The following is a 26,337-nucleotide window of genomic DNA, read 5'->3' on the forward strand; positions in this document are numbered from 1 at the left end:
ATCCCTCACCCCATTGGAAACTGTGAGGAGGGCACGCTGATCCCATTTCACAGATGAATGACTGAGGAGACTAGACTGAGTGCCCGCTTCCCTGAAGCCCCATCACCTTGTGCAGTCTTTCCAGAAATCTCCCTTCAGGATGACCATCCTCCATGTATAAGGCTCTGCTACTCGTGGGGCCCACCACAAATACACCAACAGATACTATCTGTCATTCAATCCCTGTAATTCTGTGACTACCGGAGAGAGAGAGGAATTGTGGCTGAAGTGTGTGAGCCCGGGGGCGCGCGTGCACAGGTGTGGGTGTGTGCACTGTGCATTGCTATCAATCAGTCCATTTTCATTTGTACACAGACTTCATTTCACATAGCGCCAATATTTTTGTGAATCCCCAATCTGAAATTTTTATTCTTGCTTTTCCTGAGAGGCAGGTGCATGCCTTTACTCCATCCTTAATTACTTCCCATTACATGCGTGTGATCAGGTTCACACTGCAAGTGTAACCCTGGCCCCTTAACCCTTCAAGTTCCCTTTGGGCCCATGGCCTGTTCCTGAAGCAGGCGCATGGGAATCGTGTGGAGTTTATGCAGCAAGCCAAATACGATTTGTATAAGGATATATATTATTATATATTGGTATAAGGATTTTTCTGATCCATGCTCGGCTGGCGGAGGGCAGGCAGGACCTCATGATCCATAGACTTCTGGAGTATGAGGAAGTTAAGATGTGTTGCTGCTTAAAATTACAGGGAATCTTGGCTTAGATTCTGGTTCCAATGAAGCCAAGGATACTTGTTCAACTCTCTTGGTTTTCTATTCTGTTAAATTTAGGCACTACTAATATTCTCAAGTTGGTATTTAAAGCGAAATAGGAAAAACTTGCAATGTTACACCAAGTTGAAGCATAAAATACCTACATGTTCTCACACTGAGTAAACTCAAGGCAACCAGTATTGCCCTCCCTTGGCGAGATCTTCACCTGGAGATGGGTGGGAAGGAGGTGGGGTTGCGGGGAAACCCATCAGGGGGCTGACACGAGGTGGCCATGGGCTATGGACCTCAGGACTTCCTCTGTCTGGGGGGGTCCTGTCCTGCCCCTGCATTTCTTTACCTGGGCAAGTCCTAGTCATCCTTCAGCGCCCAGTCTCAATGTCATGTCTTCAGAGAGAAACCCCACCCATACCCCCCATCAGCTATGCACTCATTCATAGACTTGCCCCTTTCCATCCCTGCACAATTTGGAATTGTATCTTTAATTCTGCTGTTATTTATGTATCCCTGTCTTCCTCACTAGACACCCCCTCCCCCGCCAGTGTACCTGTAGTTTCTGAGATGATGTCAGGTACACTAGCACATAATGGTAGCCTAATACGTATTTGTGGAATGAATGAATGTTTTAGTATCTTTTCTGCAACAGTGGAGTTGAATCTGGTGGCCTGGGCATTTTCCAGATCTGAGATGCTTTGGGGTGTAAGGGTCCGAGTAAGGGCTCTGACTCTGGCAGCCATTAGGGTGGAAGGTGGGTGAAGGAAGAGCACCAGAAGGGAGGTGGCGTCCCACCCTAGTTGGGCCAGTAGGTGGTGCAGGTGAGCTGGCTCCCTGGCCGGGGCTGGGGAATGTGGTGGATGCAGATCTGGAGCAACTTTGCCAGGGGTGACTGCCTGGACCTGCTGGGTGAAGAGGTGGGGTGCCCAGCTGGTGCAGGTGCAGGAAAGGAAAATGGCTGGAGTTGCAAATGTGCTGGGGCACTGGCTGTGGGGGTGTGTTGGGTGTTGGCATCCTGGCACTTCTGGCCACAAGACTGCTCTGGGCACATCAGGAGGCAGAGTGGCAAGGCAGCCTGTCCTGAGATGTGGAGGTCATAGAGGAGCCCTGCCCCACTTCCCAGAGGGGATTCCATCGCTGCCTTGGGACAAGTCTACTTGCTCTTGGTCAGCTCCTGCTCCTACTGTCCTCAGACATACGTCATCCAGCAGGACCTCTCTCAACTTCCAGTAACCTTGCAAATATTCTTGCAACTATTTCCAAATGTGGTTCTTCACATTTTTTTTTTTTTTCATTTTTCACATTAGCCTCAGAAGGTGATGAGTCACCTTCTCTGTTAAGGTCCAACTCTCTGCTTCTTCTTTTAATTTCCTCCTGTTTCTGCTCTTTTGGGGATCCCCCCTTTTTTTTTTTTGCTTTTTAGGACTGCATCTGTGGCATATGGAGGTTTCCAGGCTAGGGGTCCAAATGGAGCTGTAGTCCATGGCTTACACCACAACCACAGCAACGCCAGATCTGAGATGCGTCTGCACCACAGCTCATGGCAACGCTGGATCCCTAACCCACTGAGCAAGGCCAGGGATCAAACCCGCAACCTCATGGTTCCTAGTCGGATTCATTAACCACTGAGCCACGATGGGAACCCCAAATCAACCATAGTTTAATTAAAAAATAAAGAGCTTATATGTGAAGAGAGAGAGAAAAAAAGAATTCAGCCACTTCTCAGCACCCCTCTGGCTACCACTCTGGCTCCATGCCCATCATCTGTCACTTGAATAGGACCTCCTAATTTGTCTCCCTAATACTGCTGTCGCCTGGCCCTTGAGTCTCTTCTCAACACAGGAGCCAGAGAGAACCTGTTACATCCAAGTCAGATCACGTCTCTCCTCTACTCAAAACCCTCTGATACTTTCCTTCGCAGGTCACTCAGAGCAAGAGCCAAGTCCTTACTGTTACCTAAAATGCCCTACACAGGATCGTGCCTCAGTGGTAACGAACCCAACAAGTATCCATGAGGATGCAGGTTCGATCCATGGCCTTGCTCAGTGGGTTAAGGATGCTGTAAGCTGTGGTGTAGGTCGTAGATGCAGCTCGGATCCCGAGTTGCTGTGGCTGTGGTGTAGGCTGGCAGCTACAGCTCCAATTTGACTTCTAGCCTGGGAACTTCCATATGCAGTGGGTGTGGCCCTAAAAAGATAAAATAATAATAATAAATAAAAAGCCCTACTCAATCTGGCTCCTCATTTTGCCTCTGACCACAACTCCTATTTCTCCCCTTTCTCACTGCAATCCAGCCTTGCTGGCCTCCCCCTCACCCCTGACACACCCTCTCTTCAGTGAGGTTTTTTCATATATCTCTGATACAGGTAGATGAAAGAAAAACATATCTGGTATTCTATCTTGGAGTTGTGCCTACCTCCAAAATGATGAAAAATGTTTGCATGTATTTCGGGTCATTCTTTGAGCTATAGAGTTCAAATTGTCTTGACAAATGCACAAGTCATGTTTCACAATTGTCATATCACACAATTTCTCCCCTTTCCCATAACCCTGAACCACTGGCAACCACTGATCTTTTTACTGTCTCTATAAAGACATTTTTTTTTCAAAATGCCATGTAATTGGAAGCATAAAGTATTCAGCTCTTTCAGACTGGCTTCTTTCCCTTATTAACATACACTTAAGGGTCACTCATGTCTTCCCTTGGCTTGATAGCCCATTGCTTTTTAACTGCTGCTTAATATTCCATTGTATGGATGTACTACAGTTCAACGTACCTATTGAAGGACATTTTGGTTGCTTCCAGTTTTTGCTGATGCTGGATAAAGTTGCTATGAATATTTGCACGCACGATTTTGTGTGACTATAAGTTTTCAAATCAGTTGGATAGATCCCTAGGCACATGATTGCCAGATAATATGGTTAAGACTATGTTTAACTTTGTAAGAAATTGCCAAACTATCTTCCAAAAGAACTGTATCATTTTGTGTTCCCGATGCATTCAGCAATGAATGAAATTCCTGTTGCTCTACATCCTCACTAGCTTAGTTTTTTGGACACGAAGCATTCTAATAGGTGGGTAATGGGCTCTCACTATTGTTTGAGCTTGCCTTTCCCTAATGACAAAGACAGCGTCTTTTCATATGCTTATTTGCCATCTGTATACATATATATTCTGTGAGATGTCTGTTTAGGTATTTTGCCCATTTTTAAATTGGATTGTTAATTTTCTTGTTGAGTTGTAATCTCAGTCTACGAACACAGATTAGTCTCCATTTATTCAGATCATTTTTTGATTTATTTCATGTGAGTTTTATAATTTTCTGCATATACATCCTATACATCTGTAGTTTGATGTATACCTAAATATGTATTGGTTTTGCTGCTATTGTGGAGTGTATATTTCACATTTCCAATTCCGGTTGTTCATTTCTGGTGTATAGGAAAGTGATTGACTTTTATAGCCTCTGACTTTGCTATGCTTATTAGTTCTAGGGGGTTTTGTTTGTCTGGTTTTTGGGTCAGTTCTTTGGGATTGTGTCCATAGACAGTCTTACCATTGGTGAACATGGCTTTTTTTTTCCATCCTGATCTGCACATTTCTGTATATCTGTGGCTCTTATTCTAAAGGGTGAATATGCAGGTGTGACCTGGGGTCCTTGAAATACATTTTGGCACCATTCAACACCAGTGGCTCAATGTGGCACTGGGAGAGACTTTATTGTCACGTTCAGGAGTCTGTCTAAAGTAAGAGATCAAAGCTCCTATGCAAGAGAAAGTATAAAAGGTGGCATTTCTGAGAGTTCAATCCTAGACTGGTATAATTTCAATTTTTTTTTTTTTTTGTTTTTGCTTTTCTAGGGCCGTACCCACGGTACATGGAGGTTCCCAGGCTAGAGGTCTAGTTGGAGCTGTAGCTGCTGGCCTACGCCACAGCCACAACAACATGGGATCCAAGCCATGTCTGCGACCTACACCACAGCTCACGGCAATGCCAGATCCTTAACTCACTGAGCGAAGCCAGGGATTGAACCTGCAACCTCATGGATACTAGTCGGATTCCTTAACCACTGAGCCACAATGGGAACTTCTAATTTCAATGTTTTAATTACGTTCTGTCTTGGGGGTAACAGGAACCCCCAAGGGGCTGACAAGCCACATGTATTTCTTTGTTGTTGTTTGATTGGTGGTTCGGCTGTATTCTGAAATCCAGGTTTGCAGATTATATCAAGCTTTCCTTGGCGAAACACCCAAACCGACGGGAACCACAGCTGGGAACGTGCTTTTCCTGGTTTTCCTCTTGCCTCGCTGGCTCCTTTCCTCACCCGCCTCCACAGGTTCTTTTCCTCCAGCTTCTTGGAATCCTGACACTCCCCAGGGCTCTGTCCTTGTCTCTCTTGCCTTTTACCTTCTATTCGCCCACAGATGGTCTCATTCGTCATCACGGTTTTACCCTCTCATCTATAATGTTTAATTCTACGAGTCCAGCCAAGGTTCCTCTCTGAGCTCCAGATCCGCACATGCCGTGGGCTGCATAGATCCCATGCGCTCACAGGTCCAGCAGCAAAGGTACCTCCTTTCCCCAAAAGTCTTCTCTAAGCTGGAAAACTCCACCTCATTCTTTCCTCCTCTTCTTCATCCACATCCAATGTGGGTGTTATTTTGGAGAAAGAGCTGGGGCCAAATTCAAGCCTCTATGTCCAGTTCTGCAAAAATAGAATACACAAGTGCATAACTTAGAAGCCTATTGTGAAGACTGAATGAGTTAATGCAGATGAAGTGCTCAGTATCAACCAAGGGCATCATAGGCCTCAATAAATACAAACTATTATTTGCAAGCAAGTAGCTGCAAGTCTTATGGTTTAGAGCCCAGAAATGTCTCCTGATTCTAATCTTCCTTCCTTTCCATGCCAAGGCCTGAGTTATTTTCATCATTTCTCGCCCAAGGACTTCATTAACCACATTACCGACTATTCACTTCTCATACTGCTGATAATGTAATCTTTTGAAAAACAAACGAAAGCAAATGAACAAAAGGTACATCTGACCTGCCAGGCCCTTGCTGGTTCCTTTGACCCAGAGGATAAATCGAAGCTTCTGTGCTGGGTGGAAGCTCAACTGACAGCTGGTGCCGCCTCACCAGCCACAAGGGGGCGCCACCTCACTGGGCTGGGGTAGGGGGTGGGGGTGGGGGGTCCTCCAGACCCAGTCCAGCTGCCCCAGCTAACACCACAAAGAGGAATGAGCTGAGCGCTCTGAGCTGGCCCACATCGCAGATTCCTGATCACAATAAATGATCATTTTTTAAGCCATTAAAAAAAAAAAAAAAAAAAAGCAGCAGCTCTGGTTTAGGCACGACAGGCCCTCATTGTTCATATTCAGCCTTCCTAGGCTGCATCCACTCCCTTCCTCCTTTCCTTGGTTCTCTCCTGACTCAACCAACACTCCTGTTCCCTGAACATACAGAGCCATTCTCAGGTCAGTGCCTTTGAAAGCGCTGTGCTGCCTCCGTGGGAGTTCCTTCCCTTGCTCCTCTGCCTGAAAACCTAACCGTTCTTAGAAACCCAGCACGTGCATTCTCTCTCATCCCTCCTCGGTCACCCAAGATAAAGATTCTCTAATTTGAGACCCTGGGAACTCTTGCTTTTTTTTTTTTTTTTTTTTTTTTTTTTTCCTTTTTAGGGCCGCACCTATGCGAGTTCCCGCGCTAGGGGTCCAATCGGAGAGGCAGCTACGGGCCTCCGCCGCAGCCACATCAATACCAGATCTGAGCTGCAACTGCGAACTACAACGCTGGATCTTTAACCCACTGAGCGAGGACAGGGATCAAACCCGCATCCTCACGGACACTATGTCGGTTCTTAACCAAATGAGCCACAGTGGGAACTCCAGAACTCTTTTTGTGCTATCTTGGATTTTGCCTTATTTCTCTATATTGCCTGTGAAGTTGTGAGCTTTGAGGAGGCTGATATTCTGTTGTATTTTGTGACATACCCTCTATTCGTAAGGGATCAATAAACATTCGGGGCATGGTTAGTGAATGAATGGTATCGTTGGTCTACCTGGTTGTGTCCCCACTAGAATGTGCACTCTGAAAGGGCTAGGATCTGTGTGCTATTCATTCTGGGTTCCAGAATGTCATAGTTACTTAAAAGCTTGTGTGAGTGAAGGGGAAAGCGAGAGCTGAATGTCACCATGGATAAGGGCACAGGGATGCCCTCAGGCTAAAACTGCTCAGCGGACACTCCGAGGGTGGGGGCTCAGGCTGAGGTAGATCCCAGCAAGGGACCGGGAGTGTCTCCTGGGGGTTCCTTTGAATAGAATTACCTTCTTCTATGGGAAATGACTTCCTGGTCTCTCCCTCCACTCCCTGTTCCTGCTCTGCTGTAATGGGTTTTTTCTTGAGTTTAAGATGATGGTCACAGTTAAACAACTATTACAATAGAAATAAAAATAACCTTGGCGCCTTTGGGTAGACTAATCTCTATGAACCTCAGTAACTATAACCAAGGTTCAGTTTTACCTGTAACTATAAGATGGTTGCTATGGGAAATTTGTTCTGTTTTCTACAGTAATGGAGTGACAATGTTTTTATTTTTTTTAATTATTTATTTATTTATTTATTTTTTGTCTTTTTGCCATTTTCTTGGGCCCCTCCTGCGGCATATGGAGGTTCCCAGGCTAGGGGTCGAGTCGGAGCTGTAGCTGTCAGTCTACACCAGAGCCACAGCAACGCGGGATCCGAGACGCATCTGCGACCTATACCACAGCTCACGGCAACGCCGGATCGTTAACCCACTGAGCAAGGGCAGGGATCGAACCCGCAACCTTATGGTTCCTAGTCGGATTCGTTAACCACTGTGCCACGATGGGAACTCCGTGACAATGTTTTTAGTAATATAAAGTTGTTTGTTGGTTAACCAATAACCATTTTTATTTCTCTTAATATTGTGGTATTTTCCTAAAACGTCTAGTGCTTTCAGGAAGGGGACCACCGCCGAGTGGCTCTCAATAAGTGCCGATGAGGAGCCCAAGGGGGCTCCGCTGGTAAGGGCTCAGGGTAGAGTCTGCAGACTCAAGGCTGTCTGATTTCAAAGCCAGTGTGCTTTCCTCTAGTATAACACCCACTGGTCTGAGGAATACAGGGACACTCAACCCCTCTTTTGTGGAAACTATGAGTGATCCCAGTGAGCTTTGTCAGAAACTACCAATCACTTAGGAAGCTATTTGTACAGCCCGGAGACGGCTTGCTTGGTAGAGGGGAAACCGAAACCACAAGCCTTAGGATTAGAGAGGCTCCAACCAACGGAGATAATGTGCAATGCTTCTGTTCACCAGCAGAGGGCGGGCAAGTCTGGGAGGGCGACTCTGCCTATGCTAACCACGCGTGGGATGCAGGAACATTGGAACACTGGGTCAGGGACTCTCAGGTAGCTTGAGATCATAAAGCAGCAACAATGACTTCCTTCCATGTAGATGGGGATTTAGAGCTGTAAGCTCCACAATGGTTTGTATGAGGTGGATTTATGGCCCCCATTTTACAGAGGCTCAGATGGGTTGAGTGATCCTAAGCTCACAGAGTCTTGCAAACCCTGAGTCCCCAGATGTGGTTATTTTACTGCAGATGTTCGACTCTTTCTGGCACATCACATTGGCTCTTTTATAGATAGATCTGACAATTTTTACATATACATGAATTTTTACACATTTTTACATATATATTTTCATATATATATAAATTCATATATTATGTATGAATTTCTGCATACTTAATTCTACCTCCTGTTTAACTGCCCAGTCCACCAGGACTGGGTTTGGAGCACTTCTGGGTTGGTGAACATGTAGGGATTTGGGACAGCGGCAAACCTGGAGAGGGCGTGGAAGCTCTCCACTCTTTCCTCGATTCTTGCCCTGTGCATCGCTTTCATCTGACTGTTCTATATTTTTATGACAAACTGGTAATCTAGCAAGCACTTCTCTGAGTTCCAAGAGTCACTCTAGCAAATTAACTGAACCCAACAGGAAACTGTTGGATTCTCCGATCTATGGCACAGGTGGCAACCTGGACTTGTGACTGGCATCTGAAATGATGGTGGGGCAGTCTTATAGGACTGAGTCCTTAAGCTGTGAGATCTGATACTATTTCCAGATAGATGGTGTCAGAATTGAGTTGAATTTTTAGGACCCAGAGCTGATGTCAGAGGATTGCTTAGTGGTTTTGGAAAACTCACACATTGGAATTGGTGTCAGGTATTAATGCCCCTCTGTTCTTTGTCCACATTTTAACTTTTCCTCCATATGCGTTTGGGTATTTTCCTCTATGCTGCTGGTTGGAAATTGAATGAGTCAAAGTCGGCTATCCCAGCCTTCCAAACTGCAATGGCTTAATGTCGCAAAGATGGATTCTCACTCTTGGCAAGTCTGATAAGGGTCAGTGTAGACTCTCCTCTGTCCTGTCAGTCAGGGATTCAGGCCCCATTATTCAAAGTGATAACCTTGATATATGGCTGGTGAATAAACACACATGTCAGTGGACACTCAATGTAGCCTGCTAAGTGCTACTACAGAGGTATGTGAGACCCTAAGGTAACACCGGCGAGGGGTTGGGGGTTTGAGAGAGGCATTCTAGAAGGAATAGGAAGTAACTGGGTGAAGGATGAGAAGGGCTCATTTGAAGCCATCAAAGAAAACATCAAGTCTCATTGAACGGGCGGCATTTGAGTTGAGTGAGAAGGAAAGAGGGTGAATGGGAAGAATGGGAAATGAGGCAAGCAGGCTGTGGATGGCCTCCCACAAGAAGCTGAAGAGTTGGGATAAAAGAAGGGATAGTTCACGATGGAAGTCAAAACATACTTTTAAACTCTCTTGATAAATTAATATTTTTTGAGAACCAACAATGGGCTGGGGACTTGTACCTATATTATTTCACTGCACTTTCACATTTACCTCTACATCAGAGTGATGATCCACATTTTGTGATTGAAAAATGAGTCTGAGGGAAATTAAGGGCCATGTCCAATCTTCTCACACCACAATCAGAATGCTTTTTGCTGTGTCTCACCACCTGGGCCACCAAGATCCAAAACACTAGAGCAAGCAACGTCCCTGCCTGGTGATGGTCAGATCTTAGAACAAGTCACTGTCAGAGCGGGAGGCACTCTGAGACAAAATCCAGCTCTTGAGTTTTTCAAAGCCTGCACCTTGGACCATCTGCATGTGAGAATTAATGAACAGAAACTCAATTAAAATAGAGTGATGAGACCAGAAGGGGGCGCACTCATGCCCTACAACAACCCCACAGCTCAGCTGGAAAAAGACTTCCTTTTCTTGCCTGGCAAGAGCTCAGCCAATGAGACACTGTCCTAACTCAGCCAATGAAAAGCTACTGTACTTTTTTTTTTTTTTTTTGCCTTTTCTAGTTCCGCTCTCGTGGCACATGGAAGTTCCCAGGCTAGGAGTCTAGTCAGAGCTGTAGCCACCAGCCTATGCCAGCGCCGCAGCAATGCAGTATCCTTAACCCACAGAGCAAGGCCAGAGATCGAACCCGAAACCCCACGGTTCCTAGTTGTATTCATTAACCACTGTGCCACGACGGGAACTCCAAAAGCCACTGTACCTTAAACACGCAATTGGTCCAATGTATTCTTTTTTTGTTACCGCCTTTCCCATGTCCTTTCTCCCTTTAGAAAAGAATTCTCCTCTCCTTGCTGTGTGGGGATGTGCCCTGTGGCTTGCCATGGTTTCAGATCCCAAGTGCCAGTTGTTTGCTGAGCCTGAATAAATGAATGTTTGCTGGAGAAATAACTAGATTTCTATTTGTTTCAGGTCAACATGCATCAGAAATACCTCGGGTAATCATTAAAATGCAAATTTCTAGGTTTCACTTCAGACCTATTTTTTCAGACTCTCTGAGAGGTGAAGCTTGAAAAATATGCATTTATTATCATTTCAGGTAAGATTTATGTGCACACAAAGATTTAAAGGTGCTGATCTAGTGCATCCCTTCTTTTTTACCATTAAGAAATTTAGGTTCAAAGATGATACTGAGCAGCTTTTACGAAGACACACAGCTTTTGCTTGAATTTGTACTGGGATTTGAATCTCTCACATCCTCCCACTCTGTGCTCTAGGTCTGACTTCAGCCCTGAGGAGTGACCTTAGATAAATGAGTTTAACCACTCTGGACTCAGTTTCTTCATTTATAAACCAGCAAGAATTTCCACTCTGCCTACATCACGGGAGTGGAGCGTTAAATAGGATGCAGCTGTGAAAGTACTTTGTAAATTTTGTCATTGTTATTACATTGTTGTGTGTCTGAAATCAGAGCTCTGGATACAGGGCAAGCAACCAAGGGAAAAGCAGCCAAAAAGTAAAAGCATTGATAATAGACAGACCAGAAAAGAAAATTACCAGAAAGGCTAATTTTTAACTGTGTGAATGTCTGTGTGTGTGTGTGTGTGTGAGAGAGACCCTCCTTTAACCACAGTCAACTGAGTTAGAGTTTTCTTTCAGCAGAGAGTGTGGGCAGAAAAGATGGGGTTGGAGGCCATTGTTTCAGAAGAGATGTGTAGGATAGAATTAGCATGTTCTTCTAGTGTTCCAGAAATAGATTTTTCTAGATGTATAAAAATTCCTACAGCATATTAAGAGTATTAAAAGATTTTGTAAACCTAAGTTATCCTTGACATCAAGACCAGAGTTGGGGAGTTCCCGTCGTGGCGCAGTAGTTAAACGAATCCGACTAGGAACCATGAGGTTGAGGGTTCGGTCCCTGCCCTTGCTCAGTGGGTTAATGATCCGGCATTGCCGTGAGCTGTGGTGTAGGTTGCAGACGCGGCTCGGATCCCGCACTGCTGTGGCGCTGGTGAAGGCTGGGGGGCTACAGCTCCAATTCGACCCCTAGCCTGGGAACCTCCATATGCCGCGGGAGCGGCCCAAGAAATAGCAAAAAGACAAAACAAACAAAAAAAAAAAAAAAAAAAAAAAAAAAAACAAAACCAGAGTTGGGCAGCAAAACAAAGAAGAATTGCAAACCACTATCTCCCTATATATACACAGATGCAAAGTCATAAGAAGAATTATTAGTAACCTGAATCCAGAAATGCATAAAAATGAGACACAATAACTTGACTTTCGCTCCAGGAATGCAAATTCCTGTCCATGCATATAGAGAACTCCTATGATTCAACTAGAAAAAGAGAGTCAACCTAGTAGAAAAATGGGCAGATAAGAGGAATCTTTTGTAGTAGAGAAAACATGTCTACCCCATAAATATATGAAAAGCTGTCTTATTAGTTATCATGCTGATATCTGAGCTAACTGTATACTTTGAGACATCTGAAAACAGCAGAGTAAACCTAAAGTTCAAGTTAAAACCATAAGATATTCACAAATTAGTAAAAATTAAAGTACCTGACAATATCAAGTACTGTCTAGGATGTGGAGGAACAGGAACTCTCGTGTAGTGAGAGGTATGAATCGTAACAACCATCCTGAAAAACAAATAGCATTGGTAACGGTGGAGTTGATGATATGCATAGTCTAAAACATGGCAATTCTGCTCATTTTACAGAGACTCTTACACATCTACACAGAGCAATATGTATTACAGTGTTCGTGGCAGCATTACAGAACTTGAAGGCAGTTCAATACCAACAGTATAATGAATAAATTTACCATGCTATAGCCACATGTAGAAGACTATATAGCAGGGAAAACAAAGATTAGTTCTCTGCTTCAAAATTGGTTCATCTTAAAAGCTTAATGGTAAGTGAAATAAGCATATCATAGATAACATAAAGTATGAACCACCTTATGTAAATATAAAAATGTGGTCAAATGAAACATATGATTTAGGTATCATTATACATATTGTAAACATAAGGAAATGACTTTCATAAATTCAAGGTGAGGTGGGAATTGGAAGTTCTGACTGGGAGGAGGTACCCAATAGGCTTCTCAGCTACTGGTAATTATCTATTTCTTAAGATGTATGTTGAATATATTTTAATTGTCGGGGTGTTCATTTTATTATTGTTTTAGACTGTAATGATACAATGCGTACCCTTTAAATATATGAGATATTTAACGGTTTTAAAAAGAAAACAAAAAGATATATTTTCTCTATAAAAAAGAACTGTAATGCAGGAAAAGAGTGTTACAAAATTAAGATAATCTGCTAGTAATGTAACTGCCTCCCAGAACAAAAATCAATAGCCTTCTAGAGAAAGAAAGTAGAACCAAAATTCTCAACATTATTAGGCGTTACCATTGTGGCTCAGTGGGTTAAGAACCCGGCCAGTATCCATGAGGATGTAGGTTTGATCCCTGCCTGGCCTGTTGCCGTGAGTTGTGGTGTAGGTCACAGACACAGCTCAGATCCTGCGAGGCTGTGGCTGTGGCTGTGGCTGTGGCTTAAGCTGGCAGCTGCAGCTCCAATTTGACCCCTAGCCTGGGAGCTTCCATATGCCATGGGTGCAGTCCTAAAAAGAAAAAAAAAAACAACAACAAAAAACAAAAAAAACCTCCAAAACAACTCTCCTTGTAAAAAACAAAACAACAAAAACCAAGTGGATCAAGAGATGACCTGGTGGTGGACTTAGCAGACTTTAAAGCAATTAACAATATGATAAAGAATTAGAAGGAAAAATGGTCAAAATAGGTAATCAGATGTGGAATCTTAGTAGTAAAATCAACTTCGAAAGAAACAAATGTATAATAAATACCTAAAGTAAAAGGTACAATATTTGAAGTTAAAAGTTCAGTGGATCAACTTCACAGAGGTCTGAATTCAGCAGAAGAATCAGGAAACTTAAAGGTAAATAGAAATTACTCATATTGAAATAGAAGGGGAAGAAAGAATAAACAAAACAGAACAGAGTGTTTATAGACTTTTGCGACAGCAGTTCCCGTTGTGGCTTAGCTTGACTAGTATCCATGAGGACGCAGGTTCGACCCCCTGCCCTGCTCAGTGGGTTAAGGCTCCAGTGTTGTCATGAGCTGCGGTGTAGGTTGCAGATGTGGCTCGGATTCCAAGTTGCTATGGCTGTGCAGTAGGCTGGCGGCTGCAGCTCTGATTGAACCCCTAGTCTGGGAACTTCCATATGCCATGGGTGTGGCCCTAAAAAGACAAAACAAAGCCACAAAAAACTCTTGTGGGACAATAGTAAGTTAGCAAACAAATGTGTAGAGTTCCAGGAGAAAAGGAAAAGAGGCAGGGGAAGAAGGGAAGAATAAATCTTTGAGGAAGCTATGTTAAAAAATATTTAAAAAATTAATGAAACACATTAAACCACAGATAAAAGAAACTTGGAGATGGTACATATACACAATGGAATATTACTCAGCCATTAAAAAGAACGAAATACTGGCATTCTCAGCAACATGGATGGACCTAGAAACTATCATGCTAAGTGAAGTCAGCCATACAAGGAGACACCAACATCAAATGCTTTCACTGACATGTGGAACCTGAAAAAAGGACAGACGGAACTTTGCAGAACAGATGCTGACTCACAGACATTGAAAAACTTATGGTCTCCGGAGGAGACAGTTTGGGAGGTGAGGGGATGTTCTTAGGCTGTGGGATGGAAATCCTATGAAATCAGATTGTTATGATCATTATACAACTATGGATGTGATAAATTCATTTGAGTAATAAAAAAAATGGTAAAAAAAAAGAAACTTGGAGAATCAGGAAAAATACAAAAGAGACCATCCTCAGTCTATTTCAGTCAAAACTACTGACAAACAAGGATGGAGAGAACACATTTAAAAATCAGTCCAAGGAAAGGAACACGTTACACTTGGTGTAACAATTACACTGATTCTTTATTTTGTCATCTCCATTCTGCTGTGAGTCTAATCTGGGGCGTTTTATAATTTTCACTTCTAATATTCAGTTCTATGATTGGTTATTGTATGTTTTTCTTCTAAAAATTTCCACTTGATTTTTTTTATATCATCTATTTCTTTGGCAAGACTTTTTTTTTCATTTGTTTCAAGTGTTTGTAATTTCTTGTGGAGGATTTTTATAATGCTGTTTTTTCTTTTTCTTTCTGCTTTTTAGGGCCACACCTGCAGCACAAGGAGGTTCCCAGGCTAGGGGTCAAATCGGAGCTGTAGCTGCTGCAGCCACAGAAACGCCAGATCCAAGCCGAGTCTGCAACATACACCACAGCTCATGGCAATACTGGATCCTTAACCCACTGAGCGAGGCCAGGGATTGAACCTGCGTCCTTATGGATCCTAGTCAGATTCATTAACCACTAAGCCACGAAGGGATCTCCTACTTTCATTAAAAAAATATATAAAAATAACACAGTCAATCAACTACAAGATCTCTAAGCCTGCTACCTGTTTTCATTTCTGTAAGTTACTGTTGTAATGATGAAGGCGGTGGTGACTGTAATTGGCGAAGGATAACTTGTCTTTTTGACTCCAGCAGCGAGAGAACCTTGGCTTTTTGAGATAGCAGGTGTTTTGCTCTGAGTAAAGCAGTAAGTCAGCATTAACCTAGAGTTGGTTGAATCAGGATGTGAAATGGGACCTGTAGAGTTCCTGGCCAGGCTGATGCTTTACATCTCTTTTGAAGGCTGTGCAATGAAAAGAGCAGCTGTTGTTTCTTCCTTGTTCATTGGAGTGCTTCCCCTGTCTCCTCGTGACCTCTCTGGTGCTGGTGTTTAGCATCTCATACACTTATGCTGTAGGTTCCTAAGTTGGGTGAAGCTCCTTCAAGAGAGCAGGAAACAGCTCCTCTGTTTCCTCCGATCTCTGCAGGTGCCTAGTAAAGGGTCTTACACGCTGTAGAGGCTCATAAATATCTGCTAGGATTATTCCTTCTCCTGTGAGTCCAGGTAGCATGAACTCTGTCTTTTAAAAAATTTTATTGAAATATAGTTAGTTTACAATATTGTGTTGGATTCAAGTGTAGAGCAAAGTGATTCAGTTATATATATACATATATATATATATACACGTGTGTGTATATATATATGTATATAATTATATATATGTATGTATATGTTATATATAATTCCCTTCTCAGATTATTTTCCATTACAGGTTACTACAAGGTATAAATAGTCTCCTGTGCTATACAGTAGGTCCTTGTTGGTCATCTATTTTATATATAGTAGTATATATATTTTAATCCCAAACTCCTAATTTATCCCTCTCCTCATTCCCCCTTTTGTAACCATAAACTTGTTTTCTGTGTCTGTGGGCCTATTTCTGTTTTATAAATAAGTTTATTTGTATCATTTTCTTAGATTCCACATATAAGTGATATCATATGCTATTTGTCTTTCTCCCTCAGACTTACTTCAGTCAATATGATAATCTCTATGTCCATCCATGTTGCTGTGAATGGCATTATTTCATTCTTTTTTACGGCAGAGTAATAGTCCACTGTATATGTGTACCACATCTTCTTCATCCTTTCCTCTATTGATGGACACTTATGTTGCTTCCATGTCTTGGCTATTGTAAGTAGTGCTGTTTTGAACATACAGGTACGTGTATCTTTTCAAATTCAAGTTTTCTCTGGACATAGGCTCAGGAGTGGCATCGCTGGATCATATGGTAACTTTATTTTTAGTTTTTTAAGGAACTACCATACTATTCTGCACAATGGCTGTACCAATTTACATTCCCACCAACAGTGTAGGAAGGTTCACTTTTCTCCACACCCTTTCCAGAATTTATTTGTAGGCTTTTTGATGATGGCCATTCAGATTGGTGTGAGGTGGTAACTTTGTTGAAGTATTGATTAGCGCTTCTCTAATAATAAATGATGTTGAATACCTTTTCAAGTGCCTCTTGGCAATCTATGTGTCTTCTTTAGAGAAGTGTCTATTTAGATCTTCCCACTTTTTGATTTGCTTGTTTTGATATTGAGGTGTATGAGCCATACATAAATTTTGGAACTTAATCCCTTGTCAGTTGCATGGTTGGAAAGTATTTTCTCCCAGTTCATAGGCTGTCTTTGTTTGTTTGTTTCCTTTTCCTTTGCAAAAGCTTTTAAGTTTAATTAGGTTCTATTTGTTTACTTTTGTTTTTATTTCCATTACTCCAGGAGATGGATCCAAAAATATATTGCTGAATTTATGTCAAAAATCCTTGCATCCCTGGGAAAATCCCACTTGCTCATTATGTAGCATCCTCTTAATGTATTGTCGGAGTCCGTTTACTAGTATTTTATTGAGAATTTTTGCATCTATGTTCATCAATGATATTAGCCTGTCATTTTCTTTTGTGTGTGTGTGTGTGTGTGTGTGTGTGAGATCTTTGGTTTTGGTATCAGGGTGATACCAAAGCTTCATAGAATGAGTTAGGAAGTGTTCCTTCCTCTGTAATTTTGTGGAATAGTTCCAGAAGGACAGGTGTTAATTCTTCTCTAAATGTTCAGTAGACCTCACCTGAAGCCATCTGGTCCTGGACCTTTGCTTGCTGGAAGTATTAAAAGGACTGACTCAGTTTCGGTGTTGGTAATTGATGGGTTTGTTCATCTTTTCTATTTCATCCTGGTTCAGTTGTTGGAAACTGTAACTTTCTAAGAATTTGTTCATTTCCTTTAGGTTGTCCATTTGATTGGTGTATAGTTGCTTGCAGTAGTCTCTTGTGACTGTATTTCTGCGGTGCCAGTTGTAACTTCTTTTTCATTTCTGATTTTATCGATTTGGGCCCTCTCTCTTTTTTTTCGTGGTGAGTCTGGCTAAAGGTTTATCAATTTTATTTATCTTTTCAAAGAAACAGATTTTAGTTTCATTGATCTTTTCTATTGCTTGTTTAGTCTCTATTTCATTTATTTCTGTTCTGATCTTTATGATTTCCTTCCTTCTACTAACTTTGGCTTTTGTTTGTTCTTCTTTCCCTAATTGCATCTAAAGGTGCAAGGCAGCCCTGTCTTAAAAAAGCACTGGAGGAGACCCATGGTGTGCCCAACCCACGGGGGCAGGTGGTGGTGGTGCAGAGGTGGGGAGAGAGTGTTTATTAAAGGATCTTTCCAGGATCTTTGCATTTTGGGATCACCTCATGATTTTAAGCCGTACATCAGAGTATTCACATTTTCGGTTCTTGGTTCCATCCATTCCTCTCCTGCTGACTCCCATCTCTCCACCCACCCTCTCCCAATAGAATAAATCTATTTGTTTCATGAGTGTTCCTGTGAATGAGTAAATGATAGGAAAGAGACGAATGGAATGGAATGAACGAATTTGGAAGCTACAAAGATGCCTGGACACACAGAAATTCTCATGACTTGCACATTTATTGACTGAGAAGGCACTGGAGTCGGGAGGTAGTTGTACAGAAACCAAGGAGGGAAAACTGCAGAACAAGATGCAGCTCCACAGCTCAGTGGCTTCTTCTGGGTGGATTAAGATGCGGATTGAGAACCTCAAGGCAATATCATGAGAGCGCTAGGCCCATCGGCGCCCACGGAGAACACCTCCAGCTCCATCGCCTCCGTGGCGTCCAGGGGGCCTTACTTGCACGGCCAGGTAGGCGCCTGCTTCTGCTGGGTCTGGTGGCAGACCGGGACGCCCTTGCCACCCCCGGAGCCACCCCCGGAGGAGCCGCCGCCGCAGCCGGAGCCGCCGCCGCCGCCCCCAGAGGAGCCACCCCCGCAGCCGGAGCCGCCGCCACCCCCACCGCCCCCGCAGCTGGGGAAGTAGCAGTCGCCGCCCCCGGACGAGCCGCCGCAGCTGCCGCCGGACGACCCTCCTCCGTAGCCCTGGCTGGGCAAGCACGAGGTCTGGGAGGTCTGCTGCGAGGACGAGTAGTAGCCGGAGCCACCGCCAGAGGAGCCTCCGCCGCAGCCGGAGCCGCCACCCGAGGATCCGCCGCCGCATCCCGAGCTGCCTCCGGCGGAGCCGCCGCTAGAGACGCCTCCGTAGCTCTGGCACTGGACCTGCTGGCCAGAGGAGCCGCCCCCGGAGGAGCCGCCGCCGCTAGGATAGCAGCCACCCCCGGAGGAGCCGCCGCCGCTAGGATAGCAGCCGCCCCCGGAGGAGCCGCCGCCGCCAGAGTAGCCTCCGCAGCCGGAGCTGCCGCCACCGCCGGAGTACTTGATGCTTCCACCGGAGCCGCCGCTGCCGCCGCCGCCGCCGCCGCCGCAACCACCTGAACCGCCGCCGCCAGAGTAGCCTCCGCAGCCGGAGCTGCCGCCACCGCCGGAGTACTTGATGCTTCCACCGGAGCCGCCGCCGCCGCCGCCGCCGCAACCAGCCGAACCGCCGCCGCCAGAGTAGCCTCCACAGCCGGAGCTGCCGCCGCCCCCATAGCAGCTGCCGCCGCCGCCGCCGCCGCCGCCGCCGCCAGAGTACTTGATGCTTCCACCGGAACTGCCGCCGCTGCAACCACCTGAACCGCCGCCACCAGAGTAGCCGCCGCCGCCGCCGCCGCCGCCGCTATAGAAGACACAGCCACCACCACTGCCGCCGCCGCCGCCGCCGCCGCCGCCTCCAGAGGTCTTCCCGCAATCCACTGGGGGCTGGGGGGTGGGTTGCTTTTTCTGGTATGACATCTTGCTTAAGAAGAAACCGAACCCTGGAAGGAAAGCAGAGAGCATCACTGGACCAGCTGCAAGAGGATGCAGTGGCAGAGGCAGCTGCATCCATGGCAACGCCCATCATCCTCTGACCAGCACTGCCTGGGCCAGGCTTGATACTTCTCTGATCAAATCCAGGAGAGCACGCTCAGCTGGAAATTCTAGATTTAGTGCTTTTAGAATAGAGTTTTGCTCCTCCTGCCAAGCTTTATCTTTTCATTTTTATAGGTTTTTGGTGTGGTGACCTTTTTATAGATAATAGAGCTGTAGCCTTTCTTACTTCTGGTGTCTGCCCCCCTTGTAGCTGAAGTCGGTATCCAAAGTCTTTACCAAGCTTTAAATAGCCCACTTAGTGGTGCCCATTTCTCTTTCTCTCCCAGCTCTGCCTCTGGCCTCTGCTGTGTGATCTTGTGGCAAATGGCCCACAGTTTGCCTGTTCCCTCACTTCCTGTAAAATGGAATAGTTTGAGCATTTCACTTCTCAGTTTTCCTCTGTTGCCAACAGGGATTCTGAGGGCAAATAGAAAATTACCAGAAACCTCCACCTGGGGGCGGGGGAGGGATTTTACCCATCCCTGGCACAACAGAGGGAAGTTTGTCTGAACACCAAGAGGGCTTTTGCACCCCATTCTCTGCAAAAGAGTATTAGTTCAAACTCTTGGTCTGTTCCACTGAGCTCAGCTCTGATCTCAGGTCAGTTATCAGAAAAGGCAGGCTCCCCCATGGTCCTGTCAGGACAGAGGACCCCAATGGTCCTTTCACCCAGCATCTCTGACTGGAAGTTACCAGTTTTGCTTATGTCCAGCCTTGGATAAGGGGACCATAATGAGCAGAAAGTTGAGTCCCAGCAGCTCACAAGTCATTTCTCTCTCAGAATATCTTGTGTATAACAGGCATGGGGTGCCTGTGACTCCTAAAATCTCCCCCATCTGCAGCATTCTCTGAATCATTCTTCCTGTCCTCTGAGATTACATTCAGCTTCTCGTCCTTACAGGTTCACTAGGTCCATCCAGCTCATTCGCAGGCTGCCTGGGACAGTCTCTGCAGAATGCCCTTCTGTGCTCAGCACTGAGCGTGCTCCTACAGGGGTGCCAGAGTGGCAGGAGATCATCTTTGTGGCGTTTACTTTCTGGCCAGAAGATCAGAAGCACCATCTGCACAGCAGCAGCTCTGCTCACTTTCCTGCCTGAAGCCCCTCTAAATGTGAATGCAGTCATAAAGCAGAGGTCCTGTAGGTCCCCAAGGGGAGAGAGGCCTTGCCTGTTTGCCCCCTGGTCCATATAGCCCATGCAGGCCTGGGTAAGACCAGCTGGGAAGATGAGAGCCAGTAGAACCCACACTTACCCAAAGCACGAGGAAGGGTGAGTGAGGAGAGGAGATGCTGGCTGTGTGAGAAGCACTGGAGCTCCTGCAGTTTTATACTCTTGATTCCTGACTCATCTGTATTGATCTGGGCCAGCCTGTCATGTTACGTGACCTATGGCTGTTGCCCCACCTCCCTTTGATTGCAGCCCATTCAGGGTGGCCCATTTATGAAGATTTTGGCATTCTTGACATAAGCAGCCTCGTGTGTGACTGGCCCCTTCTCTGATGCAACTGTGCAGCAGGCTGGCCAGTGGGGGACGGCCACCCAGAGTGGATGGCAGACATTGTTTCCAAAACCTCTGGCATGGTGCACATGCCATAACCAAAGGGTGGTGCTTGAGGAATGGGTCTCAGACTCTTCAGCAGCCCAAGAGAGTCACGCTGGAGATCTCAGCCCTTGGTCCAAGGCATAGGACCTTTCAGATCCCTCTGTTCGGCTTCGGAACCCGCCCCCAAACTTTACTTATTTATTTTAAAAATTCTATTATATTGAAGTATGGTTGATTTCTAATGTTGTGTTAATTTTTTCTGTACAGCAAAGTGATTCAGTTATACACACACACATATGATTCAGTTACGCGCACACATACACACACACGCACACACATATTCTTTTTCATATTCTTTCCCATGGTGGTTTATCACAGGATGTTGGCTATAGTTCCCTGTGCTGTGCAGTAGGACCTCGTTGTTTAACAAGACCCTTCAGAACTTTAGAGAGATCCTGTCTCTCCTTTGCCAAAAGGTTCTCCCCCAGGGTTTCATGTGTGCTTCACAGTCTTGCTCCCTGGCTTGAGAGAGTGAGTCCCCAGCACCGTTCTGGGCCGCACACCCTGGACAGCACTATAAATAATGGGACAGTGGTGGCTCCTTTGATTTATTCCTGGAAACAGTGAATGTCTGAAAAATACTGATCCTCACGACTGATTTTCTTTGCAGAGGAGCAAGTCAAGAGATTGACCCTGTGGTCCTTCTCCCTGTGGGGCTCTGGAGTCCTGTTGTCTCGTGCATTAACACTGATCTCAGCCTAAGAGGCAGGCGTGGAATGGAATGGACTTGAGATGAGGTGGCTGGGTTTGGGTGCTCCCTATGTAACTTGCCAGCTGTGTCACCTTGTGCAAAGTCACAGCCGCTTATCCAGTGCCTACACCTAGCAGGCACTTAATAAGCATTAGTTGACTCTTGAATGAACAGACTTTCTGATGCCCCGTTGCCTTGTCTATCAGATAGGAATGGTAATACCTGTTTTGCCAGTGCCAGGAGGGAGTCCACAGATGGCTCGAGGCAGGCTCTCATCTAGGAAAATAACTCAAAAATTTCCAGTTGATGCTGGACCAGTAGCATCAACTCTGTGTATGAAGAGCAGCATTTTGCTCTCTTCTTTCATCACTGGGACTCAATTGCTATTGTTTCAGATACCACATTCGAACCTCGTTCCACCCAGCTATGTATTGAAATGACAGCTCCAATAACAAATTGGCTGTTAATTACGGTGGAGTTTTAATGACCCAAACGATCTGACTACACTGTGGCCTTCAGAAACTTGTGGCACTAGTTTTAGTGTGGACAACAGGCACCCAGGTGAACCTGGGAGGAACCCAGGTGCTCCCCTCCTGAGAGAAGAGCCAGAGGGAGAAGCCAGGATCTGTTGGAGAAAGCCCTTTTAACTTGAAGCGGAGGCACGCTGGAGATTTGGGAGGGAAACAGGCTCTTCTAACTAGATGACTGCTGTGGGTATAATAGGAGTTTTATTTAATCAAATTCGCAGGAGAAAGGGAGAAAATAGACCGTGGTTCCTGCGCTGATCTGTGGGCCCACGTCGACCCATTACTGTGTGTTCCCTAGTCCTTGGGAAAATGTAAATTCAAGGAGGTCAGCCGTGTGTTTGTAAGAAGGAAAGTCTAATTTTGAAGTTATGGCCCTCCTACATTTTTTGCTTTGGTATGTGCGTTAAAACTCCATTTCTTTTAAAAGCCATGCTCACCAGAGGTCGTTGTTTCTTTCATGTCCTTACTTGTCAGAATGAAATTTGGCTAAATATAATTTGATTATCACATTTATTGAAGGAGATGTTACTTTATGAAATTCCCAAGTTTGGAGATGGCTCCAAAGAGCTAATAATTATGAAATTGCTCATGTTGGTTTGGAGGATTCCTGTTCTTCTCAAGAAATATATGATATTTTCTTTCTATCAGAATTAATATCCTAATGCTTTATTCATTAGTCCAGCTGATACCAGAGTACTATAAAGTAAATGTTTCACAAGCAGGCATTAGTAGGTGCTCAGTAAATCTTGATGGAATTAAGGGGATTTCTTGAGTCAGCCCTCTGGGAGATGGGACCTGGTCCCTGTCCACAGGCGATCCACAGTGTGAGAGGAGGTTACAGGTCTTGAGCTTAGGGGGCCCTCAGTCTGATAGAAGTCTGCTCATTATAATCTTTAAGTATCTAAAACTTCACACACACATTCTCATGGCTGAGTGCTGAAAATCTACCTAACTGAGGGGAGAAGGGCAAGGGATAGTTTGTAAAGAATATAAGGGACCCGGAATTCCCGTCATGGCTCATCAGGAACAAATCTGTCTGGCATCCATGAAGATGCAGGTCCAATCCCTCACCTTGCTCAGTGTGTTAAGGATCCGGCGTTGCGGTGAGCTGTGGTGTAGGTTGCAGACACGGCTCAGATCCTGAGTTGCTGTAGCTGTGGTGTAGGCCAGCAGCTTTAGATCCGATTGGAACCCTGCCTGGGAACCTTCATATGCTGCTGGTACGGCAAAAAAAAAAAAAAAAAAAAAAAAAAAAAAAAAAATATATATAATGGACCAAGGGCAGGGGTTTGGAAGTATAGACAGGAGAGGCATAGAGTTTGTAAGCCCTTAGTGTTGTTTACATTCACTGGGCAAAGTTTTCTCTTAGAATCCCGGCCCTGGAGGCGCCTCTGAGCCCCGGGCACCCACCTGGGCTGCCATTCATCTCCTCTCTCCAGCCTTTCTGGGTGTGCAGCCTTAGAGGTCTGGGAGAAGGACAGCTCTCTGTGGATCCCAGCTGCTGTAATTCCTTCTCCAGGAAGCTTCCTGGGGTTCATCCCGCCCACTGCTTCCATCCCCCTCCCCACTTTTCTTTTCCAAGGCCTTAAGAAGTGATTGTCCTGTCACAGTCTGCTAATGTCACAGTAGCCTTTGGCAAGTTAGAACTGTCTTTGAATCCAGGGTCCTCATTAGTTTTTTTTTTTTTTTTCTTTTTAGGGCCACACCTGTGGCATATGGAGGTTCCCAGGCTAGGGATCAAATTGGAGCTACAACTGCCGGCCTGCACCACAGCCACAGCAATGTGAACTGCGTCTGCAACCTACACCACAGCTCATGGCAACACTGGATCCTTAAGCCATGGATGGAGGCCAGGGATCGAACCCTCATCCTCATGGACACTGGTCGGATTTGCTTCTGCTGAGCCACGATGGGAACGCCCTCATTAATTCTTTACTCTGCATCCTAAAATGGGTTTATAACCTCCTGGGGCCTTAGCAGGACATATTGACTCTTGACATGTGTCTCTTGGGTGCTTTTGGAGCTCATCCTTGCCCACAGCGGACCTGGTCTGTGTTCCTGAAGAGCTTGTAGCCGCAGGCAGGGTGAGCAGTGCACTCAGGGCCAATGCTGCCTGGCTTGCATACTTCCTGTGGGAGCAGACACCGGGCTTTAAGGACCGCTGTCACCTATGTGCCTTGTTCATCTCTCACAATGGTCCTGTGTGCTCAGGGGTATGTCATCCTTATTCCCTAGATGAGGAGGTGGCTCATCAAGGCCCATACGTCTGCTTAAAGTCCCAAAGCCAGGATTCAGACTCAGTTCTTTGGATTCTACCTCTTGTTCCTTTCCAGGCACTACATACCTTCCCTTTTGGGATCAATATGAGCAGAATGAAGGGCTGACTCCCCACTCAGGTTCCGTTTCATGTCCTCTGGAGGCAGGGGACAAAGATGGCTCTCACAGTTTCTCCCTTCTCCTTAGGGACAGTTCCAGGCATTGGTGGGAGGCAGGAGGTGGAAAGACCATAGAGATCATCCAATCAGCTTCTACCGTTGGTAGAGGTCGATGAAGAACCCAAACCCCCGAGAGGCTAAGCCACGTCCCCAGGGCACAGAGCAAGGCCAGGACTAGAACTCAGGTCTCTGGCCTCCCAACTCAGTTCTCCCTTCTACTGCCGATTCGGGTTGGGACTCTGGTTTCTCCTGACAAGAGTACCTCCAGGGGTTGGCAGTGGGACCAGGGAGTTGTTCAAATGACAGTAAAAGTATTTCTGAGCTGAGCAGACATGCTCCAGGAAGCTGCTGGGCCTGGGTGCTCTAGCCTCTGGGCCTGGAAATAAACTGCTGATGTCATGAGGCTCTTTCACAGGTGGGCAGTTGCCCCGTAACCTGAGGGCTCAGGGCCTGCTTCCTGAGCTCACGTGTAAACTTTATAGCAGGGAGGGGCAGTGAGCAGCCTCTGTGGGCCCCAGTCCTGCTCTGAGATAGGCAGTGTCACAGGAGCCCTCCCAGGACTTTTGTGCGTGGTGATGGTCGACAGTCTGAGAATGCCCAGGGTGGGCTCCTAGACCAGCCATCCGTGGGTGGATAATCCATGTTGTTTTAAGGGAATCCCAAATCAAATGGAATCTGGAAATCAATATGACAGGAAGGCCAAAGCGAAAGCATTTCAAACCCCGTAGCCTTCTGGGTTCTTTGGCCTAAAATGTGAACCCCGGTTTTTCAGATATGCGCTGCTTTAGGTGAAGGCACCGATGCACTTCTTTCCTGGGGTCCTTGAAATGCAAGGCAAGGTGAATGCTCTTTCATTTTGCATTTGAGTTCTCTGTTGGTACTTACATGTTTCTTTCAGGAATTGCCTGGGCTGCAGTGGCCTTTGGGTGTGACTTCTCTCTTACCACAAACTGTTCATAGGATTTTCTACTGAAGATCCGAATACAAATCTAGTCTCTGTCTTGGCCAGTAAACCTTTGTTCCTCAGGCTTTCTGGTTAGTCTTAATTTTTTGCTCACCCTTGCAGCTATACTTGTTATTTTAGTAGCTGAACCTGTTGAAATTAGGTGGATGACTTGGGGCAAGCCTTCCTCTGCCTAAAGAGTAGAAATGGTCACAGTTTGGTTGGTGGGTCTCTAGTGGCTTCTTTGTTTGGTTCCATCCAGGTGCTCAGAGACGCTCAAGGTGAGAGACTGTGCAACTGTTGTTCACATCTGTGTAGGTTCCCAGGGCTTTTCCTTCTGGGCTGGAAGCACCATCCAGGCAAGATGAGATCTTCATAAACCTCCATATCCCCATCTAACTCAGGGCTGGGCATTGGTACGAATATTTGATATATATTTATTGACCAGCCAAGAAGATGAGCCAGGGTAAATAGAATCTGATTTATTTCTTTACTTGTTTATTTATTTTTGCCTTTTTTTTTTTTTTTTTTTTCTTTCCCTTTCTAGGGCCGCTCCGGTGGCACATGGAGCTTCCCAGGCCAGGGGTCTAATTGGAGCTGCAGCCACCAGCCTACGCTAGAGCCACAGCAACGCGGGATCCGAGCCGCGTCCTCGGCCCACACCACAGCTCAGGGCAACGCCGGATCCTCAACCCACTGAGCAAGGCCAGGGGTCAAACCTGCAACCTCAGGG

At 45.5% G+C, this 26,337-nt stretch overlaps 1 protein-coding gene across 1 annotated transcript; it reads right to left on the reverse strand.

Moving 5' to 3' along the window:
- Positions 18,015–22,196, reverse strand: LOR (loricrin). Its single transcript, XM_013997097.2, has one exon. It carries the CDS (start codon positions 19,378–19,380, stop codon positions 18,250–18,252), a length of 1,131 nt encoding a protein of 376 aa, XP_013852551.1. The 5' UTR covers positions 19,381–22,196; the 3' UTR covers positions 18,015–18,249.

The sequence above is a fragment of the Sus scrofa genome, chromosome 4 (assembly GCF_000003025.6).
Source record: "Sus scrofa isolate TJ Tabasco breed Duroc chromosome 4, Sscrofa11.1, whole genome shotgun sequence".
NCBI classification, from domain to species: domain Eukaryota; kingdom Metazoa; phylum Chordata; class Mammalia; order Artiodactyla; family Suidae; genus Sus; species Sus scrofa.

Bases quoted from the DNA above. Each gene is read 5' to 3' on its own strand.
- LOR (XM_013997097.2), bottom strand. From the start codon at position 19,380: ATGCAGCTGCCTCTGCCACTGCATCCTCTTGCAGCTGGTCCAGTGATG.